The 25,970-nt window shown below is 39.7% G+C and overlaps 1 protein-coding gene across 1 annotated transcript in view; it reads left to right on the forward strand.

The window, feature by feature from the left end:
* Positions 1–25,970, forward strand: part of TWF1 (twinfilin actin binding protein 1) — a 32,587-nt gene extending 6,617 nt beyond the window's left edge. Inside the window, exons 3-9 of the mRNA XM_084628495.1 lie at positions 7,886–8,064; positions 9,102–9,197; positions 17,875–17,979; positions 21,035–21,160; positions 21,351–21,501; positions 21,954–22,075; positions 24,825–25,970. Coding sequence (XP_084484621.1) covers positions 7,886–8,064; positions 9,102–9,197; positions 17,875–17,979; positions 21,035–21,160; positions 21,351–21,501; positions 21,954–22,075; positions 24,825–24,995 — 950 coding nt within the window. The 3' untranslated portion in view covers positions 24,996–25,970. The remainder of the gene's footprint in view (positions 1–7,885; positions 8,065–9,101; positions 9,198–17,874; positions 17,980–21,034; positions 21,161–21,350; positions 21,502–21,953; positions 22,076–24,824) is intronic.

The following is a 25,970-nucleotide window of genomic DNA, read 5'->3' on the forward strand; positions in this document are numbered from 1 at the left end:
CTAGGGCTGTCAATTAATTGCAGTTAACTCACGCGATTAACTCAAAAAAATTAATCGTGATTAATCGCACTGTTAAACAATAGAATACCAATTGAACTTTATTAAATATTTGTGGATATTTTCTACATTTCAAATATATTGATTTCAATTACAACACAGAATATAAAGTGTACAGTACTCACTTTATACTATTTTTCATTATAAATATTTGCACTGTAAAAATTATAAACAAAAATAGTATTTTTCAATTCACCTCATAGAAGTATTGTAGTGCAATCTCTATCATGTAAGTGCAACTTACAAATGTAGATTTTTTTTGTTACATAACTGCACTCAAAAACAAAACAATGTAAAACTTTAGAGCCTACAAGTCCACTCAGTCCTACTTCTTGTTCAGCCAATTGCTAAGACAAACAAGTTTGCTTACATTTATGGGAGATAATACTGACATTTCTTATTTACAATGTCACCTGAAAGTGACAACAGGCGTTTGCATGGCACTTTTGTAGCCTGCATTGCAAAGTATTTACATGTCAGATATCCTAAACGTTCGTATGCCTTTTCATACTTTGGCCACCATTCCAGAGGACATGCTTCCATGCTGGTAATGCTTGTTGGGGGAAAAAAAAAAAAGCATGAATTAAACTTGACTGAACTCCTTGGGGGAGAATTGCATGTTTCCTGCTCTGTTTTACCCGCATTTCGTCATATATTTCATGTTATAGCAGCCTCGAATGATGACCCAGCACATGTTGTTCATTTTAAGAACACTTTCACTGCAGATTTGACAAAACACAAAGAAGGTACTGATGTGAAATTTGTAAAGGTAGCTACAGCACTCGACCCAAGGTTTAAGAATCTGAAGTGCCTTCCAAAATGTGAGAGGGAGAACATGTGGAATATGCTTTCAGAAGAGTTAAAAGAGCAACACTCCGATGCAGAAACTACACAACCCAAATCACCAAAAGAGAAAATCAATCTTCTGCTGATGGCATCTGACTCCGATAATGAAAATGAGTGTGCGTTGGTCTGCACTGCTTTGGATCATTGTCGACCAGAACCAGTCATCGGCATGAATGATGTACTCTGGAATGGTGGTTGAAGCATGAAGGGAAATATGAATCTTTAGTGCATCTGGCCCGTAAATATCTTGTGAAGCCGGCTACCAACAGTGCCATGCAAATGCCTGTTCTTACTTTTGGGTGATGTCAACAAGAAGTGGGCAGCATTATCTCCTGCAAATGTAAACAAACTTGTTTTAGTGATTGGCTGAACAAGAAGTAGGACTGAGTGGACTTGCAGGCTCTAAAGTTTTACATTGTTTTATTTTTGAGTGCAGTTATTTTTTGTACATAATTCTACATTTGTAAATTCAACTTTCATGATAACGATATTGCACTACAGTATTTTGTATTAGGTGAATTGAAAAATACAATTTTTGTTTTTTACAGTGCAAATATTTTTAATCAAAAATAATATAAAGTGAGCACTGTACACTTTCAATTCTGTGTTGTGATTGAAATCAATATATTTGAAAATGTAGAAAATATCAAAAAATATTTAAATAAATGGTATTCTAATATTGTTTACCAGTGTGATTAATTGTAATCTAATTTTTTAATCACCTGACAGCCCTTATAACAGTAGCGAGTTGGTGTACACTGAGCTGGTCAGGCCACTGCTGGAGTCCAGGGAGCCCCTTGTCTTCTGGCACTGAGATGCCCTTAGGGTCACAGACACCTCTTTTCTTGTCTTGAAAAGAAACTCTTAACACTCTGAGCTAGATGGAAGGGCTTGTCCCATATCTCTGGTGGAACTCTCTGCACCTCTTAGTCACCATGACTAGACAGGGCTCATTCTGGAGCATGTTGATATCCCTCCTTAATCAGCTAGTAGGATTGCTGTTGAGCAACGTAATTTCATTCTCCGCCTTCCAATCCCCTGTTCTGTAGCTTTCAAAAGTGGCCACTGATTTTGAGTTCTCTGATATTTTAGGTGTCCCATGTGTGACACTTTGAGCCTGATTCTCAAAAGTGTTGAGCACCCTCAATTCCCAGTGAAGTCAGTGTAAGCTATGATTGCTCAGCACCTCTGAAAAATAGTGTTAGTGGCCACTTCTGAGAGTTGGCAGAAATTCCACCACTGTGCAGCACACTTAGTCTGCAGTGGGCTGGAGTACTAGAGGCCAGGTCTAGGACTCTAACAACACATTCTGCGTGGCAGGATACAACACTACAATAAGACTCTCAAACGAGCACCATATCTATGTATTTTATCAAGCTGTGTATTTTCATACATATCAAACTATGTATTTTAAATATTTATTTTTATTTAGTATTTTTTATAAGGCAGGTAAATATTTTGAGAGATATTACTGACATACTTTGTTTGAAATTGAGATATGCTTCATAACCGGGGGCGGGGAGGAATCCTATTGTCACATCTGTTTCAGTAATTAAGTCTTCCAAAACATTTCATATGAAAATTAAGCCTATTTAAAGACGATAATAAAAAATATTCAGTCAGTTGGATAAAACTGTGATACTTATAAAATCATATTTGAAAAAAGTTTATCAACTAAATGGTCAAATTAAGCAAGACACATTTAATGCAAACATAGTCTTCCCAACCTATTTGCAGTTTATAACTGGGTTTCTGAATCCTCTGACATAGAAACAAGACACTGAGGGCATGTCTACACTATAAACGTAGGTTAACCTATGTTAGGTTGACTAACAACCACCACAGTAATTCATGTCCACGCTACCCTTCTTTTGTCAGTGATGCGCATCCTCACCAGGAGCGCTTCCACTAACTTAAGAGGTGAAGGGTGGAGAGCCAGGGCTTTCAGCTCCATGCACAGATCCACACTGGGAGCTGGGCTGCCTGCCCCCCGCCCCCAGCTCCTTGGCTGCTCACTGGCAACGGGGCAAGCCACACTAGGCTTGTAGGCTCCCTGCCGGGAACAGGCCAGCCGACCAGACTCTAGGGGAGATGCCAGGTAGCTGAGAGCCTGGGGGAGCAGCCAGGCTCCTGGCAGGAGATCCATGTCTGCTCAGCTACTCCATTCCCGGCAGGGAGCCAAGAAACCCGGTGCGGCTGCCCAGTTCCCAGCGGGGACATCTGCCGTGCTCCCAGTGGGGAGCTGAGAACCCAGGCAGCAGCCTTGCTTGAAGTGGGGAGCTGGGACCCTGGGGGGCAGCGGGGCTTTGAGCCCAGGCAGCAGCTTGAGCTGGGAGCCTGTGTGGCAGCCTGGCTTAGAGTGAAGACTGGGCAGCAGCCCAGCTCAGGAGCTGGAAGCCAGCTTTCTTTGAAATGCATAAGAATGACAGCCAATAGATGTAAGTAATGCAGTGTCTGCAGGGACTCCGATATAAGCCCTGCGCCTGTTGTTGAGTTATGTGCGTGTAGTTCGGCACTTATATGGGTGGGAGCAAAGATTGTAGTGCATATACTAACATAATTAGGTCAACGTAAGATGCCTTATGTTGACCTAATGCTGTAGTGTAGACCAGGCCTGAGCTGCAAACACTTTAGGCATATGCTTAACTACATACCTTAATAGTCCAATTGATGTGTGTTTTGCAGGATTGAGGTTTAATCCTAGTGGATTTTTGATGTGACTACTCTTCATGTATGACTGAGAGTTTAATAGGTTTTTTCCCTAATACAGTTTATTTTATGTGAGATGCTTTCTAGCTGGTAACTCTTAAACTGCAGCAAACTAGGATGAACTGTCTGTGCACTGATGGAAATAAGAGAAATTTCAATAAAATGTAAGCCTTTTAACTGGATTCTGCAAGGTGCTGAGCACCCTCAATCCCATTTACATTTTAAAAAAATGTTCACTTTTGTATGGAAGCTGCAAAATGCAATGCATTCAGTTGATGAGGAAGGACGTTTTGCATGTATACTGTTCTTGGGATGAATTAAGCATCAAATTTCTGACATTAGATTTTTATTCTTTTTCCTTATGATTCTTTGTTTCTGTTACTCAATGATAACAAGGGAGATCTGGTGCTAAGTTTGGGTCTGATTCAACCTCCAATTGAAGTCAAGGAAGTTCAAATTAAAGGCCTGATCTTGTGAGGTGCTGAGGCATTCCATGTTGGACTTTTAATTTGAACACTACCTGTTTAATCTAGGTTTACAGAGAGGTTTTAATGTTTAAGTTTTTGGTTAAATGTTGTAACGGGGACTTATAAGTGTAAAAAATCTATAGCTCTTCAAGATTCCAAACTACGACAAAGGTATATAGCCATTGTGTACAATGTCTCAAATTCTAGTAAAATACATCACTATTTGTCCGGAAAGATACTGTTGCCTTAGAATCCTGAGAAATTTAAACTGGGGACTTCTTGGCCTCCATACTAGTGAGAGTGACCTTATAGTTACCATAAACAAAGGTTTCAAAGAACCATTCTGTGACGGGTTGGACCCTTGGGAAGCCACCTGATGTGCTGAGATACCACTGGGTCTATCTGTTCTACCAGCATGGGCCCCCTTTAACCTGTCTTGCTGAGCCAGGCTCTTGAAACCTTCTCTAACATACACAAAAAGGCAGGGCCACACCCAGCTGCAGATCAGCTCTGGGAATACTCATCTTAAGGGACTTGCTCCAGCACTCAAATGTCCACCTCCCTTAAAGTGCAGACCCAAAGATATATTATGAAATTCGCCCCCTCCCACTTCTTGTTCCCCCAGTTAGAAATTACAGAAACTGGGTTTAATAATAAACAAAGCAAATTTTATTAACCATAAAAGGCAGATTTTAAGTGGTAAAAGGGGTAACAAACAGAACAAAGCAGATTACTAAGCAAAGGAAATCAAACATGCAAACTAAGCTAGTTTCACTAAAGAAATTGGTTACAAATAGTATTTCTCACCCTAGATATTGTTGCAGGCAGTTTGCAAAGTTTCTGTGGTTTAGAGTTCCAGTTTTCAGATTGGACCCCTGTCTTAGTCTGAGTTCCCCTCCTCCCTACCTTGCCTTCCCTTTTGCAGTCTTTCTTCTTGGGCAGACAGGCCATGGAGAGGAGGAGCCTTGTTTGCCTTTCTCCCCACCCTTAAATAGGATTGACATAAGGCGGGAATCCTTTGTTTCCCAAACTTGACCCTCCTTCCCTTACAGTGGAAAGTTACAAGAAGTCCCAGGTAATGTTTTAGTATCAGGTAACAAGACCACCTGACTCTGTAGATCACAGCGTCCATGAGTCAGTGGCAGCATGGAGTGGGCACAGGAAGGCCAAGCTTTTCACAAATCTAATGTCCTCGCTGATGGACCATCCTCCCTGTCTGGCTTTTCCGTTGTTGTACCTGAAATGTTAGCAGTGGGCGTCACCCAAAGTAGCATAGTTGAAAGGAATATTGACTATATCTGTATAACTTGAGATACAGAAATGATATATGCATACAAATTGGATAATTGCATTCAGTAAATCATAACCTTTCCAATGATACCTTACATGAGCCATCTTGCATAAAGTATGTCTCAGTTATGTCCATATCATAAGCATATTTTCATAAAGAAAATGGAATGACATGTCACATATTCCATTCAAAATGTTTGTTTTAATTCTTTTTGCTTACAGTAGCTGATACATGATGCTATATACTCTTGGAGAGCGGAGCTATCTGCTCCAGACTATCTGCAGTATCTTTTGTAGTTTTTTAAACAATAGCATTACATATATACTATTCAGCCATGTACATGTTCTTCCAGCTCTGGAATTTTATTAACAAATGTTCAACTTTTTAGCAACACACCTGAAAGTTACTATTTAAGGATTCAGTCCAATTCCCAGTGAAGTCAATGGAAAGATTTTAATTGACTATAGTTTGTTTGAACTGGGACTACAATTCCCTTCAGAAGAGCTGCTCTTGTTCTGTCAGTGGAAAAGAAACAGAATAATATGGAAAAATTAATAATCTATCTCAAGGGCTGTTGCTTAATTCATGCCAAAGTCTATATATATGCAAAATTTCATTCCGTTTAGGTTACTACATAAATTCTATACAAATAATGAAAACACATTTTTTTCTATACATTCTCCATAATTACCGATCTGGTTAAAACACAATTCTGCATGTAGTGCAATTAGGTTTGTAGAGAAGGGACGGGGGAGTGAAAGTTCCAATCTTTGCAAGGTAGTCTACTGGTTATGGTGCTGTACTTGGGAGTCAGGAGACATAGGTTGTCAGTAGCAGAACTGGGATAACCTGCTTTGGACAAGTCACTTCTGTGCTTGTTTCCTCTCTCATCCTTCACCTATCTTATCTATTTAGATTATAAGTATTTGAAGGGCAGCGACTGTCTCTTACAGCAATTAAACACCCATGGCTTGCCTGGGTCAGGTGATTTGGGCTCGTGGGGTTCAGGCTATGGGGCTAAAAATTGCAATGTGGAGGCTTGGGCTGGAGCCCAAGCTCTGGGACTCCATGAGGGGGGAGGAGCCCAGACTCCAGCCCAAGCCCGAATGTCTACACTTTAATTTTTAGCCCTGCAGTCTGTGCCCTGTGAGCCAAGTCAGCTGACCCAGGCCAGCCACAACTATGCGCTGGGTCTTTTATTCTTGTGTAGGCTTACCCTGTTGTCATAAATATAAAGGGAAGGGTAAACCCCTTTAAAATCCCTCCTGGCCAGAGGAAAAACCCTTTCACATGTAAAGGGTTAAGAAGCTAGGATAACCTCGCTGGCACCTGACCAAAATGAACAATGAGGAGACAAGATACTTTCAAAGCTGGCGGGGAGTGGGGGGAGAAACAAAGGTTCTCTCTGTCTGTGTGATGCTTTTGCTGGGAACAGAAAAGGAATGGAGTCTTAGAACTTAGTAAGTAATCTAGCTAGATATGCATTAGATTCTGTTTTGTTTAAATGGCTGATAAAATAAGCTGTGCTGAATGGAATGGATATTGCTGTTTTTGTGTCTTTTTGTAACTTAAGGTTTTGCCTAGGGGGATTCTCTATGTTTTGAATCTGATTACCCTGTAAGGTATTTACCATCCTGATTTTACAAAGGTGATTCTTTTACTTTTTTTTTTTTAATTAAAATTCTTCTTTTAAGAACCTGATTGCTTTTTCATTGTTCTTAAGATCCAAGGGTTTGGGTCTGTGTTCATCTATGCAAATTGGTGAGGATTTTTATCAAGCCTTCCCCAGGAAAGGGGGTGTAGGGTTTGGGAGGACTTTGGGGGGAAAGACATTTCCAAGCGGGCTCTTTCCTGGTTATATATTTGTTAGATGCTTGGTGGTGGCAGCAATAAAGTCCAAAGGCAAAAGGTAAAATAGTTTGTACCTTGGGGAAGTTTTAACCTAAGATGGTAAAAATAAGCTTAGGGGGTTTTTATGCAGGTCCCCACATCTGTACCCTAGAGTTCAGAGTGGGGAAGGAACCCTGACACCTGTGCATGTATGTACAGGTCTGTTGCAGCTCTGATTTCAGATGGGGCCTCTAGGTACAATCAATAATAATGAATATTGTCCTGGCTTCCCATGAACTTGAGTCTTATAGAAGAAGAGCGCTATCTGCTATTACTTACATAGTGTTACATACAAACATTACTCTCTCTCCAAACCGGATTTATTTTAAGTGAAAATCCCTTCCACATCTACTTGCAAGTCCTTGCTCTGAAGACCTTGCAGGCCAACAATGAAATGAGACCAACCCGTGGATATTTTCTTATGTTCTAGTATTTGAGATGAAATAATTTAGGGCTTGATCCTGCAAACAATTATACATGTGTGTACCTGTTGCTGCATGAAGTGCCATTGTTTTCCATTTTCTTGGGCAGAACTTTGCAGGATTAAGCCATAAGTATCTTTAATTGCAAAAGCTTAATGTTTCAGACCATTGTACTGACCTGCAGTTTTTGTTTTTGTTTATAGAGCAGCTTGTAGTGGGATCCTCTAGGCAGCCTGCTGAATCATGGGAAAAGGATTATGATTCCTTTGTTCTTCCCCTTCTTGAAGACAAGCAACCATGTTATGTATTATACAGATTAGATTCTCAGAATGCTCAAGGATATGAATGGATCTTCATTGCATGGTCACCAGATCACTCTCATGTAAGTAATATTAATGTCTTTGTATTGTAATATTAATGTCTTCGTACTGTCTCAGGATTGAGTTGCAGAAGAGAAAAGGACAATAGAAAATTGGGTAACTGAGGAACTCCTGAACGGTAAAGATTACAGTCTACTTAATGCTAATTATGTATTGAAATAAAAGGTTTTATCAAATATTAGATTTATTTAGTTGAAGAGTGTAAGTTTTTGATTTCATTAATTAAATTCATGAAAGGAAACACCATCTTTTTAGTAGCATTCAGCCATAAAATAAACAAGAACTTGAATATTTTCTGTGATACAGATGTCTTCCTCAAAAATCTCCTTTATCCTTTAAACTCCACCCTAATCAAGAAGAAAAATTGGATTGACAGGGCTGATATATAGAGTTATTTCTGTTTGTGAGGCAGGTGACTATGCTTAATAGGCTCCAGTAAATTTTTTTAATTAAGTTTTTCTTAAGTACATCTTAAATACTGAAGTGGATATCCAAGTTATTTTTTATTCCTTCTGTGGTTGCAATAGTTATTCAGATCCATTACTGAACCAAACAGGGGTTTGTAGGCTATTGTGTGTGTCTGTCTCTCTCTTTTTCTTTTTTTTTAAGCCAGTTGCTTCCGTCAATATTCAGACCAGCAGCAACAGAATCTAGAACAGGTGTTTTGTTGTTGTTGTTTGTTTGTTTGTTTTTTAAAGATGTTACTGTGTTGTTTGTAACTTTTGAAAACATCCCCCATACTCTGAAAATTACCTTAACAGCTGCAATATAGAACACTTTGATTGGATTGTTGTAAAACTTCTCTCATTATTGTACCCTTGAAATGGTTAATAGCATGTCAAATTATCACACTCCAAAGCTCATTGTACAGAGTGTTTTCCTATTATTAATTATAGCTTTAAATTGTAACTACTTCTTCTTGTAACTTTTATTTTGCTTTATGAAGTATTTCAGAAGTCCAATAATAATTTTAGCATGCAAATGCACTTGCTTCCACGTACATAAAAAAATCAAAAGCAATTCTTTTGCAACATACCAGGTACGTCAAAAAATGTTGTATGCAGCAACACGGGCAACTCTGAAAAAAGAATTTGGAGGTGGTCACATTAAAGACGAAGTATTTGGAACAACAAAGGTATATTTTTAATGTCAGCATATATGCTGTTTTTTAGGAATAATTCTTCTATGGGTTAAGTTGCATAGTAAAACGTTTTAAATAATAATTGTGGTCAGATGTTCGTCTGCATGCATGTGTTGTTAGCTGCCACAGCAGATCTCAAACGAACTGCCCAATAAAACCACAAGACTTCGTTTAGTAGCAAACACGCCTGGGCAGGTTTATTGTCGACAAAGCACGGTAATAGCACCTGGCAGACTCTACGAGGATACTAAGGCATGTATGCTTGTGACAACGGACGCAGCTCAGTCAGTGACAGGACTTTCCACTGCCCCCTCGGCTGGACAAAGACAGTCCCTTTGAGATACATCTTTATACACAGATACAAACAAGTTATGTATCACCCTCTGATGTATCAGGGTGCCACCCTCTGACGCAGGGGTGGCCAACCTGAGCCTGACGAGGAGCCAGAATTTACCAATGTACATTGCCAAAGAGCCACAGTAATACATCAGCAGCCCCCCATCAGCTCCCCCACCCCACTCCCAGTGCCTCCCACCCACTGGCAGCCCCACCGATCAGCACCTTCCCCTCCCTTCCCACGCCTCCTGATCAGCTGTTTCGTGGCATGCAGGAGGCTTTGGGGTGGGGGGAGCGGGGAGGAGCGAGAGCATGGCAGGGGATGGGGAGGGAAGGGGTGGAGTGGGGGCCGGGCCTGTGGCAGAGCCGGGGTTGAGCAGTGAGCACCCCCTGGCACACTGGAAAGTTGGCGCCTGTAGCTCCAGCCCCGGAGTCGGTGCCTGTCCAAGGAGCTGCATGTGGCTCCAGAGCCGCAGGTTGGCCAACTCTGGGCGCCACCCATTGCCTTGCACCTATAGGTTCAATCAAAACATCTCTATTCATCATGCTGTCATCTTGACCTTATCCTTAAGATGAGTCAGCGTGTTCCTGTTACCTTTGGGGAATGTACTGGTATCGAGGTGCTCTGGTACCAACCTTCTGGAATGTGCTTGTGTGAGTGTTTTGTGCCTCGCATCTCTTAGGAATATGTGTTTTGCAATATCAGCCCTATGCTTGCCAAATTCTGTGAGCAGGGCCTGCCTCATGCTCACAACCTGACTTTGCTTTATATCAGCAAAGTTTTGACCACTGCTTTAACCTAGGCCTTATACCAGGCCTCTGATACAAGGCCTTATGTTTCAGACCCTCTTCTTAGTACAATAATTTAAATATAAATCTTTTTTCCTGTTATTTAGAAAGAGAACAGCCGTATAAAATGTGCACAGAACAGCATTTCTGTTTTAAGTGTCACTTTATTTTAAATTCCTTTTTCGATCAGTTTATTTTGAGGCTGTATAGTTCTTGTGCTTAATTACTGTAAAGGGTAAACAGTCACCTCTAGGAACAGTTGGAGGATCTTCCCATTTTAAATTCTTACTTGCCCAAGGATTGTGCCCCAGAGTCTCAGCTTTCATTTTGGGAGCAAGAAAGGAAAAGAGAGAGTTGTTTTGGTTTTTTTGAATTCCCATGAAGCACTCTGATACAACAGTGATGAGAATCATATACCTGGATATATAAGTAGGAGCTCCATGGTATGTCTTTGTGAAAGCTCTCGATTCCAGGCCTCTCCATATCAAGATCTCCAGATTTTCCGCTCCTGCATTTATGTGCTAGGGTGGAGAGCAGTGTTCAAGTATCAGTAAATCTTCTACAATTGGGCTCAGTGAATTCTGATCATCTGTCAGGCTGCCATAAAGCCCTAAGCCTTTCCAGGCTTTCCTTTTGCCCTGTGTCGGCAGATGTAGGAGCTTGTCTTGCAGTTGGAGTGCTCTTCCTGCACAGATGATATCTTTAGAGAAAGGAAAATCATTCTGCCTTGTAATTCTACTTCTCTGAAGAGATCATCTTGCAAGTTTCTCACTCACAAATCCACTTACCCCTGAAAGTTTGGGAGCTAGGAGAGTTCTGCTGGGCTCTCTACTGAGCTACGTCTAGGACTAAGAATCCTGCAAGATATCTTCAGAGAAGAAACGTTACAAAGTAGATAACTTTCCTTTGTAGAAGGTTTGGCAGATGTTCCAACAGAAACCTTTTTTTATACCTTCTTGTTTGGGGGAATTTGGCTCATTTTCAAAAGGGTTTCTTTGAACCCAGGCAAAAATGTGATCCCTGGAAGGAATTTAGAGCAGAATCCAGGAGCGAATGAATTCATTGGTGGCACAGAAATCTCTCTGCTCTCTTTCAGGTAGAATGGGGTTGGGAGGGGGTAGAAGAGCGAGAGAGATGATCATATTTATTTTATTGTTATATATTAGCATTACATTTCCTTCTCTATTTGCACATGCTTTTATAGCTTACTGTGTTCTGCAATCTCTTCCTTTCATTCTCTTCTCGCTAGATGTATCTATTTTTTTTAACCTATTGTGGTCTTTATCACACCCTTTCCCATCATCCCCATTGATTTTTCTTCCCCGTGTTTTTCATTTTTTACCATCCATTTATCCTTCCCTCTTTCATTTCCATCCCTTACAATCTCATCCTCACTTCCCTAGCTTTTTATTCCTAAACCTGTTTATTCAGTAAGGTTCTAATGTGTGTATAAAGTTCTGAGTTGTATTTCATGTCTGATTTACATTTGTGGAAAAATCCCAGCTTCTTCGAGTATTTGCTGGTATGGATTCCACTCTCACTGTGCATACACCTCATATGCATGACATAGGAATCTTTGAACAGCAGTGTGTGTTGGGTTTCACCTAAACTGTGCATGTCTTGCTGCCCTCCCCATCATAATGACATAAAGGGCATATCAGCTGTAATTATCTCTTACTGTCAGTGGCGGAAAGACAAAACCAGGCTGTGTCCATCCACGTGCTGCTCCTTAGTATATTCTCCCCCTTTTCCTGTTTAGATTCCAAGGAAAGGTAGAGCAGGATACTGGATCAAACATGGTTCCCGTCACCAGTCTACCTCCCCTGGCTGAGAGCATAAGAAGAACTATTTGCCTTTGATCTATCCACAGAAATTGAGTGCAGAGCCCTCTTGTAATACAGGGGCAAGTGATACAGGATCAACTTTCTACTTTGTACCTAGTAACACCTAAACAACCCCAGTACTTACATCTGCTACCAATGTGTCTGAACCAAATCCCTCAGTACCAGCGATGACAATCAAAGCCCTAATAGTTCCAGCAGACTTGTTATCAGAAGTCACTAGTTCTCCAGCACCATCCTAAAGGAGGTGCAGAATACCATTGAGGACATGCCCTTTGAGAGCGTACACATATTCATCACCCATACAGATGATGATTTTTATTTGCTAAAGGATTCAATAGTCACTTTATGATTACTAATTATACCCCTGCCTCATTGCCGAAGCCCTTCAGATACTATAGCCAGACCAGGTAGAGAACACCCAGTTATTCTTGACAACAGCCTGCTGTTTGAGGCTGGAGCACATGACTTATGAGGAGAGGCTGAGGGAACTGGGATTGTTTAATCTGCAGAAGAGAAGAACAAGGGGAGATTTGATAGCTGCTTTCAACTACCTAAAAGGGGGTTCCAAAGAGATGGATCTAGACTGTTTTCAGTGGTACCAGCTGACAGAACAAGGAGTAATGGTCTCAAGTTGCAGGGGTGGGGTGGGGTTTAGGTTGGGTATTAGGAAAAACTTTTTCACTAGCAGGGTGGTGAAGCACTGGAATGGGTTACCTAGGGAGGTGGTGGAATCTCCTTCCTTAGAGGTTTTTAAGGTCAGGCTTGACAAAGCCCTGGCTGGGATGATTTAATTGGGGATTGGCCCTGCTTTGAGCAGGGGGTTGGACTAGATGACCTCCTGAGGTCCCTTCCAACACTGATATTCTATGATTATCCCACTAGAAAGAATCCTGGGTTTTCATGACTGAGACCTTGGTCATATGTAACCACCAGCCTCGTGCATAGTCATCTAGGTAGTAGGTTTGAGGTGCAAGGTCAAGAGTCACAATCCAGCCAGGACAGAGCCTGCCTCCCCAAACCCTGCCGTGGGATGCTGTTTTTCCTTATCCTTAACTATCTACAAATGGGTACAAGAAATCATCTTCTGCAGGTTCTCCATTCAGTTCTAGTCTCTGCCTCAATCCCCCTTCTCCTTCCCTTTTCAGGGACTCTTCTCACAAAAAACAACTGAAAGAAGTGGCTTCCCTTCATTGTCTAGGAGAGGTACCTCTAGAATTCAGGGAAGAGTATTTCTTTATTTGGTGGGTAGGGGGTTCTTCATACTGTCTGTGACTTGAGAAGACTCAACAAATATCTACATAGTTTCAGATTCAGAATGGTAACATTTGCCTTCATCATCTCTCTTTACAAGCTCAAGACCAGTTTGGCTTTTGAACTCCAAGACGCACGCTTCGATATTGAGATCCATCTGACCCACAGGAAGTATCTGTGATTGACATTAGAGTCTAGGTGCTATCGATGCAAGGTCCTGTCTCTTCACAACATTGAGAGAATTCACAAAGTGTCTTGCCTTGGTAGTGGCACATCTGAGGAGACAGAGTGTTCACATCTACCCATATCTAGATGATTAGCTGGTCAAAGGCAGATCCCATTAGGAAGTCTCCCATAGCCCTATATTGTGTCCTTGACATAATTAAAGTATTAGGCCAAATGATAAATTGCAACAAATAATTTCTCAGCCCATTGCAGTTATACAGAGTTTATAGGAGCTCTCGTAGACTTCAGATCATCAAGGGTGTACGTTCCCAAATGAAAGATTTCAGTCTATCAAAACAATAATCCCCAGCATCAGGTCCATCAACCACAGTAAGGATCAGTCTCAAACTCTTAGATCATGTCAACTTGCACTTACATGATGCCGCTATCCAGACTTCACCTATGACTGTTACAGGGCTGACTAAGGTTGGTTTATCACCCCATGGATTAGATGGACATGCATATTGTTGTTCCAGCTAACATCCTATCCAATTGGTGGACACATTCTCAGAATATCTGCAAAGTTGTACCCTTCTCCACCCTTCCAGCCACAAAGATACTGATGCTTCTGGAACAGATTTGGATGCCTACCTGGATCAACTTCAGATACACGGAAGGTGAGACTACACATATATGTTAGGCGGCAGTCTCAGCACACCAGCAGGAATCAGGGTCTTCTTTATTGCATTTCCTCCAATTCCTCTCATACCCAGAGTGATAAGACAAATCAGACAAGTCTAATAGCTTTTTAGACATCCAGACAATTCTGGCTGACTGATCCAATTCAGCAACTCAGCCTAAAATACATTTGCAGACTTGACATATCACAGAAATCATAGCCAAATTCTACATTCAGACCTGAAATCATTACAGCTAACAGCCTGGAAGTTGGCTGGCTAAGTGTTACTGAGAGACTATTTGTTGCAGGTACAAGAAATCTTAATAAAATTTATTAAGATAATGTTGAAATAAAAAGAAAACGTACAGAGTTCAAGCATAGAAGTTTCTGGTTATCAGGGAATAAGGTACAGATTATCAAGGGATGCGAAAGTCGGTTTAGGAGTTGGTGGCATAAGGAATACATAATCTGCAATCTCCCCAATTGTGGGTAAAAGTTTAACCAGTCAAAGTACAGACATTGAGATATGGGGGTATACAAAGCAGGAAGCCCTCCATAAGGGGAATCCAATCCTCAGAATGGAAATGATTCTCAATCTTTGCAGAACTACGACCCTTTGGAGAGCCGTATCCCCAAGATTTTGACTATATTCTGTACCTGAAACTCTCTGGACTCTCCATCACTTTCATCAGGAGCCACCTTGCAGCAAATTCAGCATGACAGCCTCTGGTTCAAAAGTTTACTGGACCAACACAAACTGGTCCAATAAAAGATAACACCTCACCCACCTTGAGCCTCTGGTTCAGTCATGCTCTGTATTTTTCCACACTACTATTTCTAGTTTTTTTTTAAAGGGTTAACTTTACACTTTTTCACCGAGGAGAGAAATAAATAGTGTAAAATTAACTTTCTCTCCACTCGGGGAGTGCCCTTGTTCTTGAGATCTCGCATTGTCCTTGTGAGTCTCGTGGAGCCCCCCAACCCATTTGGATCTCTTGGTGAATGCTCTCTTCACCACTTTCCTCTCAAGATGGCCTTTTATATCATCTGAAAGAGCCAGTTAATTAGTGAACTCCAAGTCCTCATGGCCAACCCTCATCATAGCATAATCAATCAAGATAAGGCTGGTGTTGAGACTTCATCCTAAATGTATTCCCAAAGTAGTTTCAGATTTCCACTGAACCCAGTTGATTCCGCCCCGTTTTCTTTTTTTAAACCCCATTCAACTCCAGGGGAGAAGAAACTCGCCACCATAGATGTTTCTAGGGCCCTGCTATGTTACCTAAATAGTACAAAGAAAGCTCTTTAGATAAGCTCCCTATCTTTTTATTGCACTAAATAATATAGGTTAGGGGCAATCCTTATCTTCTCAGAGATTATTTAAATGGATTATGCAGGAGGGATGTATTAGGCTTACCGTTAACCGACCTTAACCCTCTGTGTGCTGGCAGAAGCAGCCCCGGGCCAGCTGGAGCAGCCCCGGCCCCTCTCCCTTTAATCAGTTAACCAGTTAAACAATATAATTTTAAGGTTACATCCCTATTGTGCACTGTATTTCAATCTGTTCCCTCATGGCAGGCGTACCTCATCCCCCAAATATCAAAACTCGGACAACCAGAGCTCAGGCTGCCTCCTTTGCACATTTATGGGAATATTCCCATATCTGACATCTGCAAGGTAGTGTAGTTGTAGCCATGTAGGTTGCAGGATATTAGAGAGACAAGGTGGGTGAGGTAATATCTTTTATTGGACTAACTTCTGTTGGTGAGAGAGCCAAACTTTCAAGCCACATAGAGCTCTTCCTCAAGATGCTGCTTGGGGCAAGATAGAGAAGTACAAGGCATTGGTAAGACCTCATTTGGAATACTATGTACGGTTCTGATCATCCATGTTCAAGAAAGATGCATTTAAACTGCAACAATTGCAGAGAAGAGCTATAAGGATGATCGGGGGCTGTAGGGCCTATTTTATGAGAGAAAACTGGAAGAGTTTGCTTGTGTAGTTTTGCAGAAAGAAGGCTGAGAGAGGATATGATTGCCTTGTATAAACACATTAGGGGGGTAAATACCAGGGAGGGTGAAAAGCCATTTAAGTTAAAGGATAATCTTGGTACAAGAAAAAAGGGATATAAACTGGCCATAAACAAAATCAGGCTGGAAATTAAAAGAAGGTTTCTAACTATCAGAGGAGTGAGGTTCTGGAACAGCCTCCAAATAGGAGTTGTGGGGCAAACAACTTAATTAGTTTTAAGAGCGAGTTGGACAAATTTATGAGTGTAGTTTGTATGATGGGATTGATTGTGATAGTGGGGGCATGACTCAACAGCCCTGAGGCTTTGTTCCTAAATCTCATGCTTTATGGTTTCTGCCGGCCACCAGCAAGGTCAGGGATGGATTTTTCCCCTAATGTGTATTCTTGAAGGGTTTTTTGTTTTTTTTTAAATCTCCTTTCTCTGAAGCATCAGGGATGGCCACAACTGGAGATGGGACACTGGGCGGGATGAGCCAAGGCTCTTGGGTGGCACTGAGCAGTCTCTCTCTCAGGTGGCTTGCTGGCACATTCTTCCTCACATATCCAGGGTCTAGCTGATAACCATACGTGGAGTGAGGAAGGAATTTTCACCCAGGTCAGATTGAGAGTGACCTTGGAGGGTTTTTTAGCATTTCCCTGCACCATGTGGGAGCAGGTCACTTGTCAGGATTATCTGTGTATATCTCACATAATCATTTCCTTGCCATTACAAGGGCCTCAAGCACTGATGCATCTGAGTCCCTCTTATTCTCTTCCTGTGGCACATAAAAGTCTAGTCTCCTCTGGGCTGTATTGCTTTGGTCTAATTTCAGTTGTTGGATTTAGTATGTGGGTGCTGTGTGGTGATGGTGGCATATGATGTATGGGAAGTCAAACCCCAGTGGTTCTCAACCTATTTACCATCGTGGGCCACATCCAATACTGTCTGTATGGCCCTGAGAATGTCACATGGGCCTCAGCTGTGTGCTCATTGGGCTGCAGGTTGAGAACCACTGGACTGCATGATCTAATAGTCCCTTCTGGCCTTAAATTCTGACTCTGTGACTATGCCTTTGACCTGGACTTGAGATCAGATGCCAAATGTGAGACGGCAGTGTTACAATCATAGTTAGTGACAGCTAGGACCTCTTGATTCCATTTTCCACATGGGGTACTGTTAGCTGTTCACCTAGAGAGGGATCCAAGTGGACAAATACTTGAAGAAAGATTTGTTACTTCCCAGCAATAGCTGTGGTTCTTCAAGATGTTCTGTCCATGTGGATCCCACAACTCACTCCATATCTGCTTCTTCAGTCTTCTCTGGATTAGTGAGGAACTGAGGGATGGCTCTGGCCGCTCTGCCCTTTATGCCCTTGTGTGGGGAGGTCATGAGGATATGCAGGGCCCAAAAAGACTCAAAGATTTTGATCTCACGCTCATGAGGTGAATGCACGCATACTAAACATATTAAAGAACCACAGATACTGTAAAGTAAATTAACTGTTCTTTCCCTTACTTAATACTCAGAAGGAAGAATCTTCAAAGAAAACTTTAACTGAAGAATCATTGATACCAAATACTGATTCTGTGTTTTCAGGATGATGTTTCATTGAATGGATACAGAAAATACTTGATATCACAGTCCTCCCCTGCCCCTCTGACTGCAGCAGAAGAGGAACTTCGGCAAATTAAGATTAATGAGGTACAACATTGTCTGGGAAGACAGGCAGGGGGATGAGTAGAAATTTCTGAAGTGTTGTAGGAGGAAGCTTGCAGGAGGAGAGAAGCAAACCAGTCGAAAGTTTTCAGAAAGTCTGCAGGGTGGGACAGGGGCACACAAACTCAGGTTGGGCATTTGACCAGTCCAAAATATAATTGGCCAATTGACTGGTTAAATAATGTCTCAAATGACCCAATATTTTCAACTACTAACTTATTAGCAGAGTAACAAAAAAGAATAAAACTTGGTGATCTCCAGTAGGCCTAGCCTTAGATAGATACTTGTGCCTAATTACAAAAAAAAAAGACCTAATTGAGTTATGTTAGCTCAGAAAAACATGAAACCCAATGAAAAGAAATGATAAATGAAAGTATAATCATATCACCTTTTTTAGTAATGTTAGGTTAGCGTTTAAATGTGAACATGATTCAAGACTGAATAACACAAGACTGAATTACAAAACAAAGGAATAAATAAATAAAACACATAGCATAAGTGCATTTAAAATGACTTTTTTCCTTTTATATTTGCTAAGTAGGCAGCAGTCCAACTCTTTAAGCAGTTTAGTGGTTGTCCATCTTTTTTCTTTTTGTGTTGGGGGAGGAGGTTTAATGACAGGTAAGCCTCCATTCCCTTTCCCGCTCCCTTCTGCATTGATTTCTGTGTGTTTGTCTAGTCAGTTTAGATTATAAGCTCTTCAAGGCAGGGAACTGTGTCTTTTAACTTGTTTAATGTGGTTTGTAAACCAACGTGTACAATGATGGCCTGACAAATAAAGCTATACATACGTACTTGTTCTAGAACAGGCATCGGCAACCTTTCAGAAGTGGTGTGCCGAGTCTTCATTTATTCAGTCTAATTTAAGGTTTCGCTTGCCAGTAATACATTTTAATGTTTTTAGAAGGTATCTTTCTATAAGTCTATAATATATAACTAAGCTATTGTTGTATGTAAAGTAAATAAGGTTTTTAAAATGTTTAAGAAGCTTCATTTAAAATTAAATTAAAATGAAGATCTTATCAGTTTAGTGTGATCCTTGCCCTTACTGAGTTTTCCAATGTCTAGAATGTATTTGGATTCTTTAAGCTGCACACAGGCTTCTGAGTGATCAGTTGTTAACCGGCTCCGAGAGGGACAAAGGACAGATTTCATGTGTGAAAATACCTGTTCACACAGGTATGTGGATCTAAATGCTAAAAGCATTGCAAACGCAATTTTCTTCAAACAGTTAAATTTCACTGGCAGGGACGTCCAGCAGGTCAGAATAAAAGCCCTATGATCTCACTCGGTAGCTTCAACGGCACTCTGCAGATCTCCAAACTTTGATACCCACAATTCTGAGTTTTTTTAACTGAATGAGCTGCATTTCGAAATCTTCAACGTCCATCCACTGAAATACAGACAAATCCAATTCGCTTTCGTTGAACTTTCCAGGTTTAATTAGAAAAGAAAGAATGGGCCAAATCGCTGGAAATCTTGAAATCTGTCAGAAAATTCTGATTTCAGTTCTTGCATGTACATTCTAATCTCAACGTCAAACGCAGTGTGCTGTTCCACGTGACATGAAAGCGATGTAAGCAGAAAATCAGGACTTAAAAATATCCCAGTACAGTGGCACTGGAACAATTTTTAAGGTGAGGGTGCTGAGCTGTGCCCCCCTTGCCCCGTCTGCACCCCTCACTGCCCCAGGGCGGGGGCCAGTGGGCCACAGGTGGGGGTAGCTGCAGAGCCCCAGGCTGAGGGCCAGGACCCCAGGCCAGCAGCAAAGGCCCCCAGACCAGTGGCCAGGACCCAGGTCCCGGCTGCGGCCAGAACCCCGGGCCGGCAGCCGGAACCCGGGCAGTGTGAGTGCCACTGAAAATCAGCTTGCATGCCACCTTCGGCATGCGTGCCATAGGTTGCCTACCCCTGTTCTAGAAGATTCCTACCAATCATGATGCTCTGCTTTCAGTTAGTTCTCCTTTTTCCCCCAATAGGTGAAATTAGCAGGTAGTGAGTAATCATGTGAGTGGTCAAGACTTCTAAGTAGGCTTGCTCTAACAAGAGGCTGCTGCCTACATCAGAACATTCTTGCTGGAATATTTGACAGTTTGGCTGCAGTCAACTGACATTACTTGACTGGTCAATTGACTGGCTTGCCAAGCCGAAGCAGAAAGAATGTCATATTTTCAGTTACTAACTGGGATTAAAATGTATACTGTAACACAAGTATGTGCAGTGTGATTTAGCATTGCTCCAAATACCTTATCTTTTCATTTCCTGTTTTGTATGATTTTAGATTTTTAAACTTCAATGTTGCATTAACTTCAGTTTTTGATTTTAATATTAACATTGCGTTCATTTAGATCCAAGTCTAGCCTTTTTAATGTTGTACTTCAGTGATGATGATGAACATAAATCAGCCACAGGAAAATGCTTGTGTGGCTTTGGAAGATATAGCCTATATATAAATAGGCTGCCAAGGTAAATTCTGATCAGTTCGATTTGGAAAATAAAATACAGAGCACAGAGTTCATTTCTGGAACATTGCATATGTGGACAATAGTTCTCTGAAAAGTGACTCGAAGTGACATAATTGGTTTCCATATTTGTAGGCTTTTGATGAGTTCCATATCAAATCTGCTAAGTTTACAAGAAAAGAGATGTTTTTTCTAACTGCCAGCCAGCACTAGGATTCCACCGGAATATGAAAGCTTTCTTCTTTCTGGTTTATACATAATCATCAGAATTAAAGATTCTGAAATTGCAACTTAACTAATTATTCTGTTGATACTTCAGCACTGCAGAGAGGTTTTTAGAGTTATGGGAGACTGATATAAAAAAACAAAATTGTTTTTTTAGAAAAGTAAGTAGATGTGATTCTATAAACATAAAAAGGAACAGAACTGTTGAGTAAGGCGATGCCATTTTAGTCATTTTTAAAAATCTCTGTCACTTACTGAATGCAGAATGAAATACTACTTACTCTGAGACTAAAATCTGTGTGAATACTTTGAAGATTTTAGATTATAATTAAACTGATTTATATTAATTCCAGGTCCAAGTGGAAGTTGGTGTAGATACCAAGCATCAGACACTGCAAGGAGTAGCATTCCCTTTGGCTAAGGAAGCTATTCAGGCTTTGGAAAAACTGAAAAATAAACAGCTTAACTATGTGCAACTGGCAAGTACAAAATATTGCATTTAATTATTTTACAGAATACAATTATGCAGTAGTTGTTTAAATTGTACATGTATGAACATGTACTGCAATGTTTAATTCAGAATAGGATTCTAAATTATCTGTTTTCTCATATCAGCTTCTCTGATTATGCTGCTCTCTGTATCTGCTCTAACTTGTGTTTGTTTAACAGCAAATTGATATAAAAAATGAAACTATTGTTTTGGCCAGCACACTCCATACTGAACTTAAGGATTTGCCAAACAGGATTCCAAAGGATTCTGCACGCTATCATTTTTTCCTTTATAAGCATTCCCATGAAGGAGATTACTTGGAATCCATAGGTATGAGAATTCCTATATGTGAAATTTCATTTGTTCATTTCATATAACTTAGAAGTAATCTTGAGATGGGGAAGATGGTATATAAATGATAAAATTTGGTGCATAGTTTCAGTGGTTAAGGCTTTCAAAAATGGCCACTGATTTTCAATGTCCTTTGGGTGTCAGACTTTGAAACTGCTTTAAAAAGCCCTGATTTTTCAAAAGTGCTGCACACACTCTGAAAATCAAGCACTTTTTAGAGTGTCTCCAGTTGGGCACCCAAAACCATTGTTCACTTGAAAATATTGGCCAATATCTTTCCATTCATTGGTCACTTATAAGTTTACATTGTAACTAAAGATGTATAGTGGTGTTGTTTCTTCCCCTTCAGACTTTGTAGAATATTTTGTTTAAATGTCTGTCACAAGTCATGATTTTAAGGTAATAGTTCTTACACCGTTTTCATTCTGCAGTATTTATCTACTCTATGCCTGGGTATACGTGCAGTATTCGAGAACGGATGCTATACTCTAGTTGCAAGAGCCCTCTGTTAGAAATTGTAGAAAGACAACTGTGGATGCAGATAATGAGAAAGGTAAGCATATTAGAGGTCCCATATCTGTGCAGTGCGGGAAGAACATTAATTTCCTTTATCTTGAGTTTTACCTTCTGTATAGCTGAATTGTGTTGGTTAATGTATAGCCAATTAATTTTGACTACACTTGCTTGTCAATATTAAAAACATTTGAGACCAAATAACCAAGCTGAGCCAATTTATTGTCTATAGAGAAAACAGTATGGTACAAGAAAGAAAGAGTTTAATACATCACCAGTCCTTTTCGCTGTGTGTCCAGTTAACATTACGCAGAATGTGTGATCCCAGAATACGCCCCCAAAACTACCTCTGTTTAAATTAGACCTGTTTACAAGTAAGATGCACTGTATACATCACCCCTCAGACTAAAATTTCCCCAATTACTTTATTTTATGGTACTTTATTTTACTGGTACCATGGTATACCCCTCTTGTCTCTTGTTTTCGAACACCGAATTCCAAACTAGTTGGGTCATGAAGGCATTCCCCTACCTCTACCAGGGTAGAATATTTACATATCTTACCTTTGACAGTTTTCCCATTTGCTTATGCAAAATGTTGACTTGTACTTTTACAAGGTATTGTGGGATACTTAAGTGAGCAAGAGAAGGCATAATACAATTTATGATTACCACACACTTAATATTAATATAATATACCATGTGCATAATACCTAGAGGGATAGCTCAGTGGTTTGAGCATTGGCCTGCTAAACCCAGGGTTGTGAGCTCAATCCTTGAGGGGGCCCTTTAGGGATCTGGGGCAAAAATTGGGGATTGGTCCTGCTTTGAGCAGGGGGTTGAACTAGATGACCTCCTGAGGTCCCTTCCAATCCTGATAGTCTATGATTCTATTAATATGTGAGTGTAGCCTGTATGCATTGGATAACAATGGTTTATGAGGTCAAGCAAATTTTTTAGGGCTGTCAATTGCAGTTAATACATATGACTAACGCAAAACAAATTAACTAGATTTAAAAAAATAGTTGCGATTAATCATCATTTCAATTGCCCTGTTAAACCATAATAAAATACCAATTTAAATTTATTATAAATATTTTCCGATGTTTTTCTAAATTTTCAAATATATTGATTTCAATTACAACACAGAATACAAAGTCTACAGTGCTCACTTTATTTTATTACAACTATTTGCACTGTAAAAAATAAACATAAGAAAATGTATTTTTCAATTCACCTCATAAAAGTCCACTCAGTTCTACTACTAGTTCTGCCAGTCACTAAGACAAACAAGTTTGTTTACTTTTATAGCAGATAATGCTGCCCACTTCTTATTTACAATGTCACCTGAAAGTGAAATAGGTGTTTGCATGGCACTGTTATAGCTGGTGTTGCAAGATATTTATGTGCCAGATATGGTAAACATTCATATGCTCCTTCATGCTTCGATTTGTAGGCTCTAAAGATTTACATTGTTTTGTTTTTGAGTGCAGTTATGTTTTAAAAAAAAAAATTCTACATTTGTAAGTTGCACTTTCATGATAAAAAGATTACACTTTCAAAAACAATTAATTTTAGGCAGTGACCCTGTAACTTTAATTGCTATCTTTAAGCACCTTATTTACAAATCCTAGTTTGCACTAATTAAGTGCATGCCTTTTCTTATAAAGAATTCCAGTCCTATATTACCATAAAGAAAAAATTGCTTCTGTACTCAAGAACTGATAATATTTGGTGGGGCTCTTCAAGGACTGCAGTACATCAGACCACGTTCTTAAACTACAGATACTACAAATGAGGGAGAGCTTTTTAATTTTGTTTCTGTGGATAACATTTCAGTATTAAACACATGGCAGGATTAATATCAACCAGAGATTCTCTTTCATTGTCTAATGTTCATCTATTGAAGCTATGTCAAAAATAACTTTATATATACATATTTCTTAGATGGAGGTCAATATGCTTTTCCTTTCTTTAAAATTAAATAATGGCCTGACATGACCTTTGAAATCACTAGGAAGAGTATTCCTGAGGATTTGTTTGACCTCTTGCTGCAAAGTAGTTGCTGATGGATCTATTACTGGCCGTAACTGGGGTGCCAGGAAATTCTAAATGCTCAGTGGTACAGGGTCAAAGCATTTTCAGAGATCTAAGTTCATACAATAAAACCAGTGGATTTTGGCTTGAGAACAATAGTTTTCTTCCAGGCAGGGTTGTGTTTTGATACTTTTATAGATAAAGATTTTAATTTGTTATAGTTTCTTCCTTGTCTGAATAGTTACACTGGGCTGGGCTGCATTAGGCTGCTCATTAGGTTGCAGATCATTCAGGTCCATTTTATTCTCTCTGCAGGGAAAGCAACATGTATATTGGTTGCCTTTACAAATATTATTTTTAAAACACTTTTAATAAGTAAAATGATTGATTGTTTTTCTACTAAAAGTTGAAAGGTTGTGATAGAACATGAGGTTTGAAGGAGTTTCTTCCAACTTGAGAGATACGTTGCACATTTCTGTTATACTCCTGAAAAATGAATTGGAAAGCTAAATCACAAAAACTGCATACCAGTAAGGGTCTGACAAACTCAAAAACAAATGAGGATTTGTTCAGTTTTGTAGAGGGCACTGGTCACAAATGAATTAAGGGTCAACGTTTCACCTTGAACTCTGAACTTTCTTGCTTATGTTTGTTTGAATATAGTTTTAGTGCTTCAGTAACTATAAACTCTTTCACAGGTTGTTAATCAAAATCATGAAATACGTTTAACTGTCTCTTATCCTCCCTTGGCAGATTGAAATAGATAATGGTGATGAGTTAACTCCTGACTTCCTTTATGAAGAGGTTCATCCAAAACATCATGCACACAAACAAAATTTTGCTAAGCCAAAAGGTCCTGCAGGAAAAAGGGGAATCCGAAGACTAATTAGGGGTCCTGCAGACTCTGAAACACCTACTGATTAAAATCTATTACTTGCACTCGTGGTAATACATTACAATAGAGATGAAAAATTCCAATTTTTAGTAATGAACTGAAATCATTCCACACTGATATATGCTAGAAATAAGCCTTGTTTTTCCATAGCACTTATCTGGCTCTGCCATTTTAGAGTTTATATTGTCCATATATTGTGGAAGAGTTGTTAATCAGTTCAAAACTAGAAAAGGATTACAAAACTAGTACTGCTTTATTTTTAATTATTTAATAGCTACACACTTTATTATAAACTCCTGATCTCTGTATTGAATATTGATTCTATGTAATCTTCAGTCAGTTCTTACTATTGGCTTAACTGTCACTATGGGGCTAGATTTGCAAACATTTACTCACACGAGTAGCCCACTGAAGCTAATGAGTACTCATCTGAGTAAAGATTTGCAGGAGTAGATTCTGTAGCAGCATTCCAAATAAAGACCTATTTTTTTTCCTTTCAGCCATCATGAAGGAAAACATTTTATTGTATGTAATGTCTGTCTCTGAAGGTTTTTTAAATAGAGAAGATGAATGAAACTAGTATACCTGATGCAAATATTCAGGAATAGCTAGATTATTTTTCACATAGAGGAGTTGCTGCTTGAAATTAACTTCTGGTTTTGTGGAACTGTCATTTAAAGAAATCTGACATTGAAAGCACTAGAATTATTCATACTTTTATACGATCCTTAAACTGTTAAGTACTGTATGATCAAGTAAAACACTACAAATTTGCATAAGTTAATGCATTCAATCAATTGTGGAGCTGCTCTAAAATCACTATACTAAAATGTTTCTAAATCATGCTGTTAAACTATAGTACCTGTATACTCTGATGCAAAATTGTTTATGCTTAGTAAAAAGGCTTCATGATACTGAATCAGTTCTTGAGAGAAAACAAATTGATTACAAATGGTTTTCCAATGCATTTGCCATTTCTACTGCAATATAATAAATACATTACG

This window comes from Lepidochelys olivacea (genome assembly GCF_965140295.1).
Source record: "Lepidochelys olivacea isolate rLepOli2 genome assembly, chromosome: 1".
In the NCBI taxonomy this organism is placed as follows: Eukaryota; Metazoa; Chordata; order Testudines; family Cheloniidae; genus Lepidochelys; species Lepidochelys olivacea.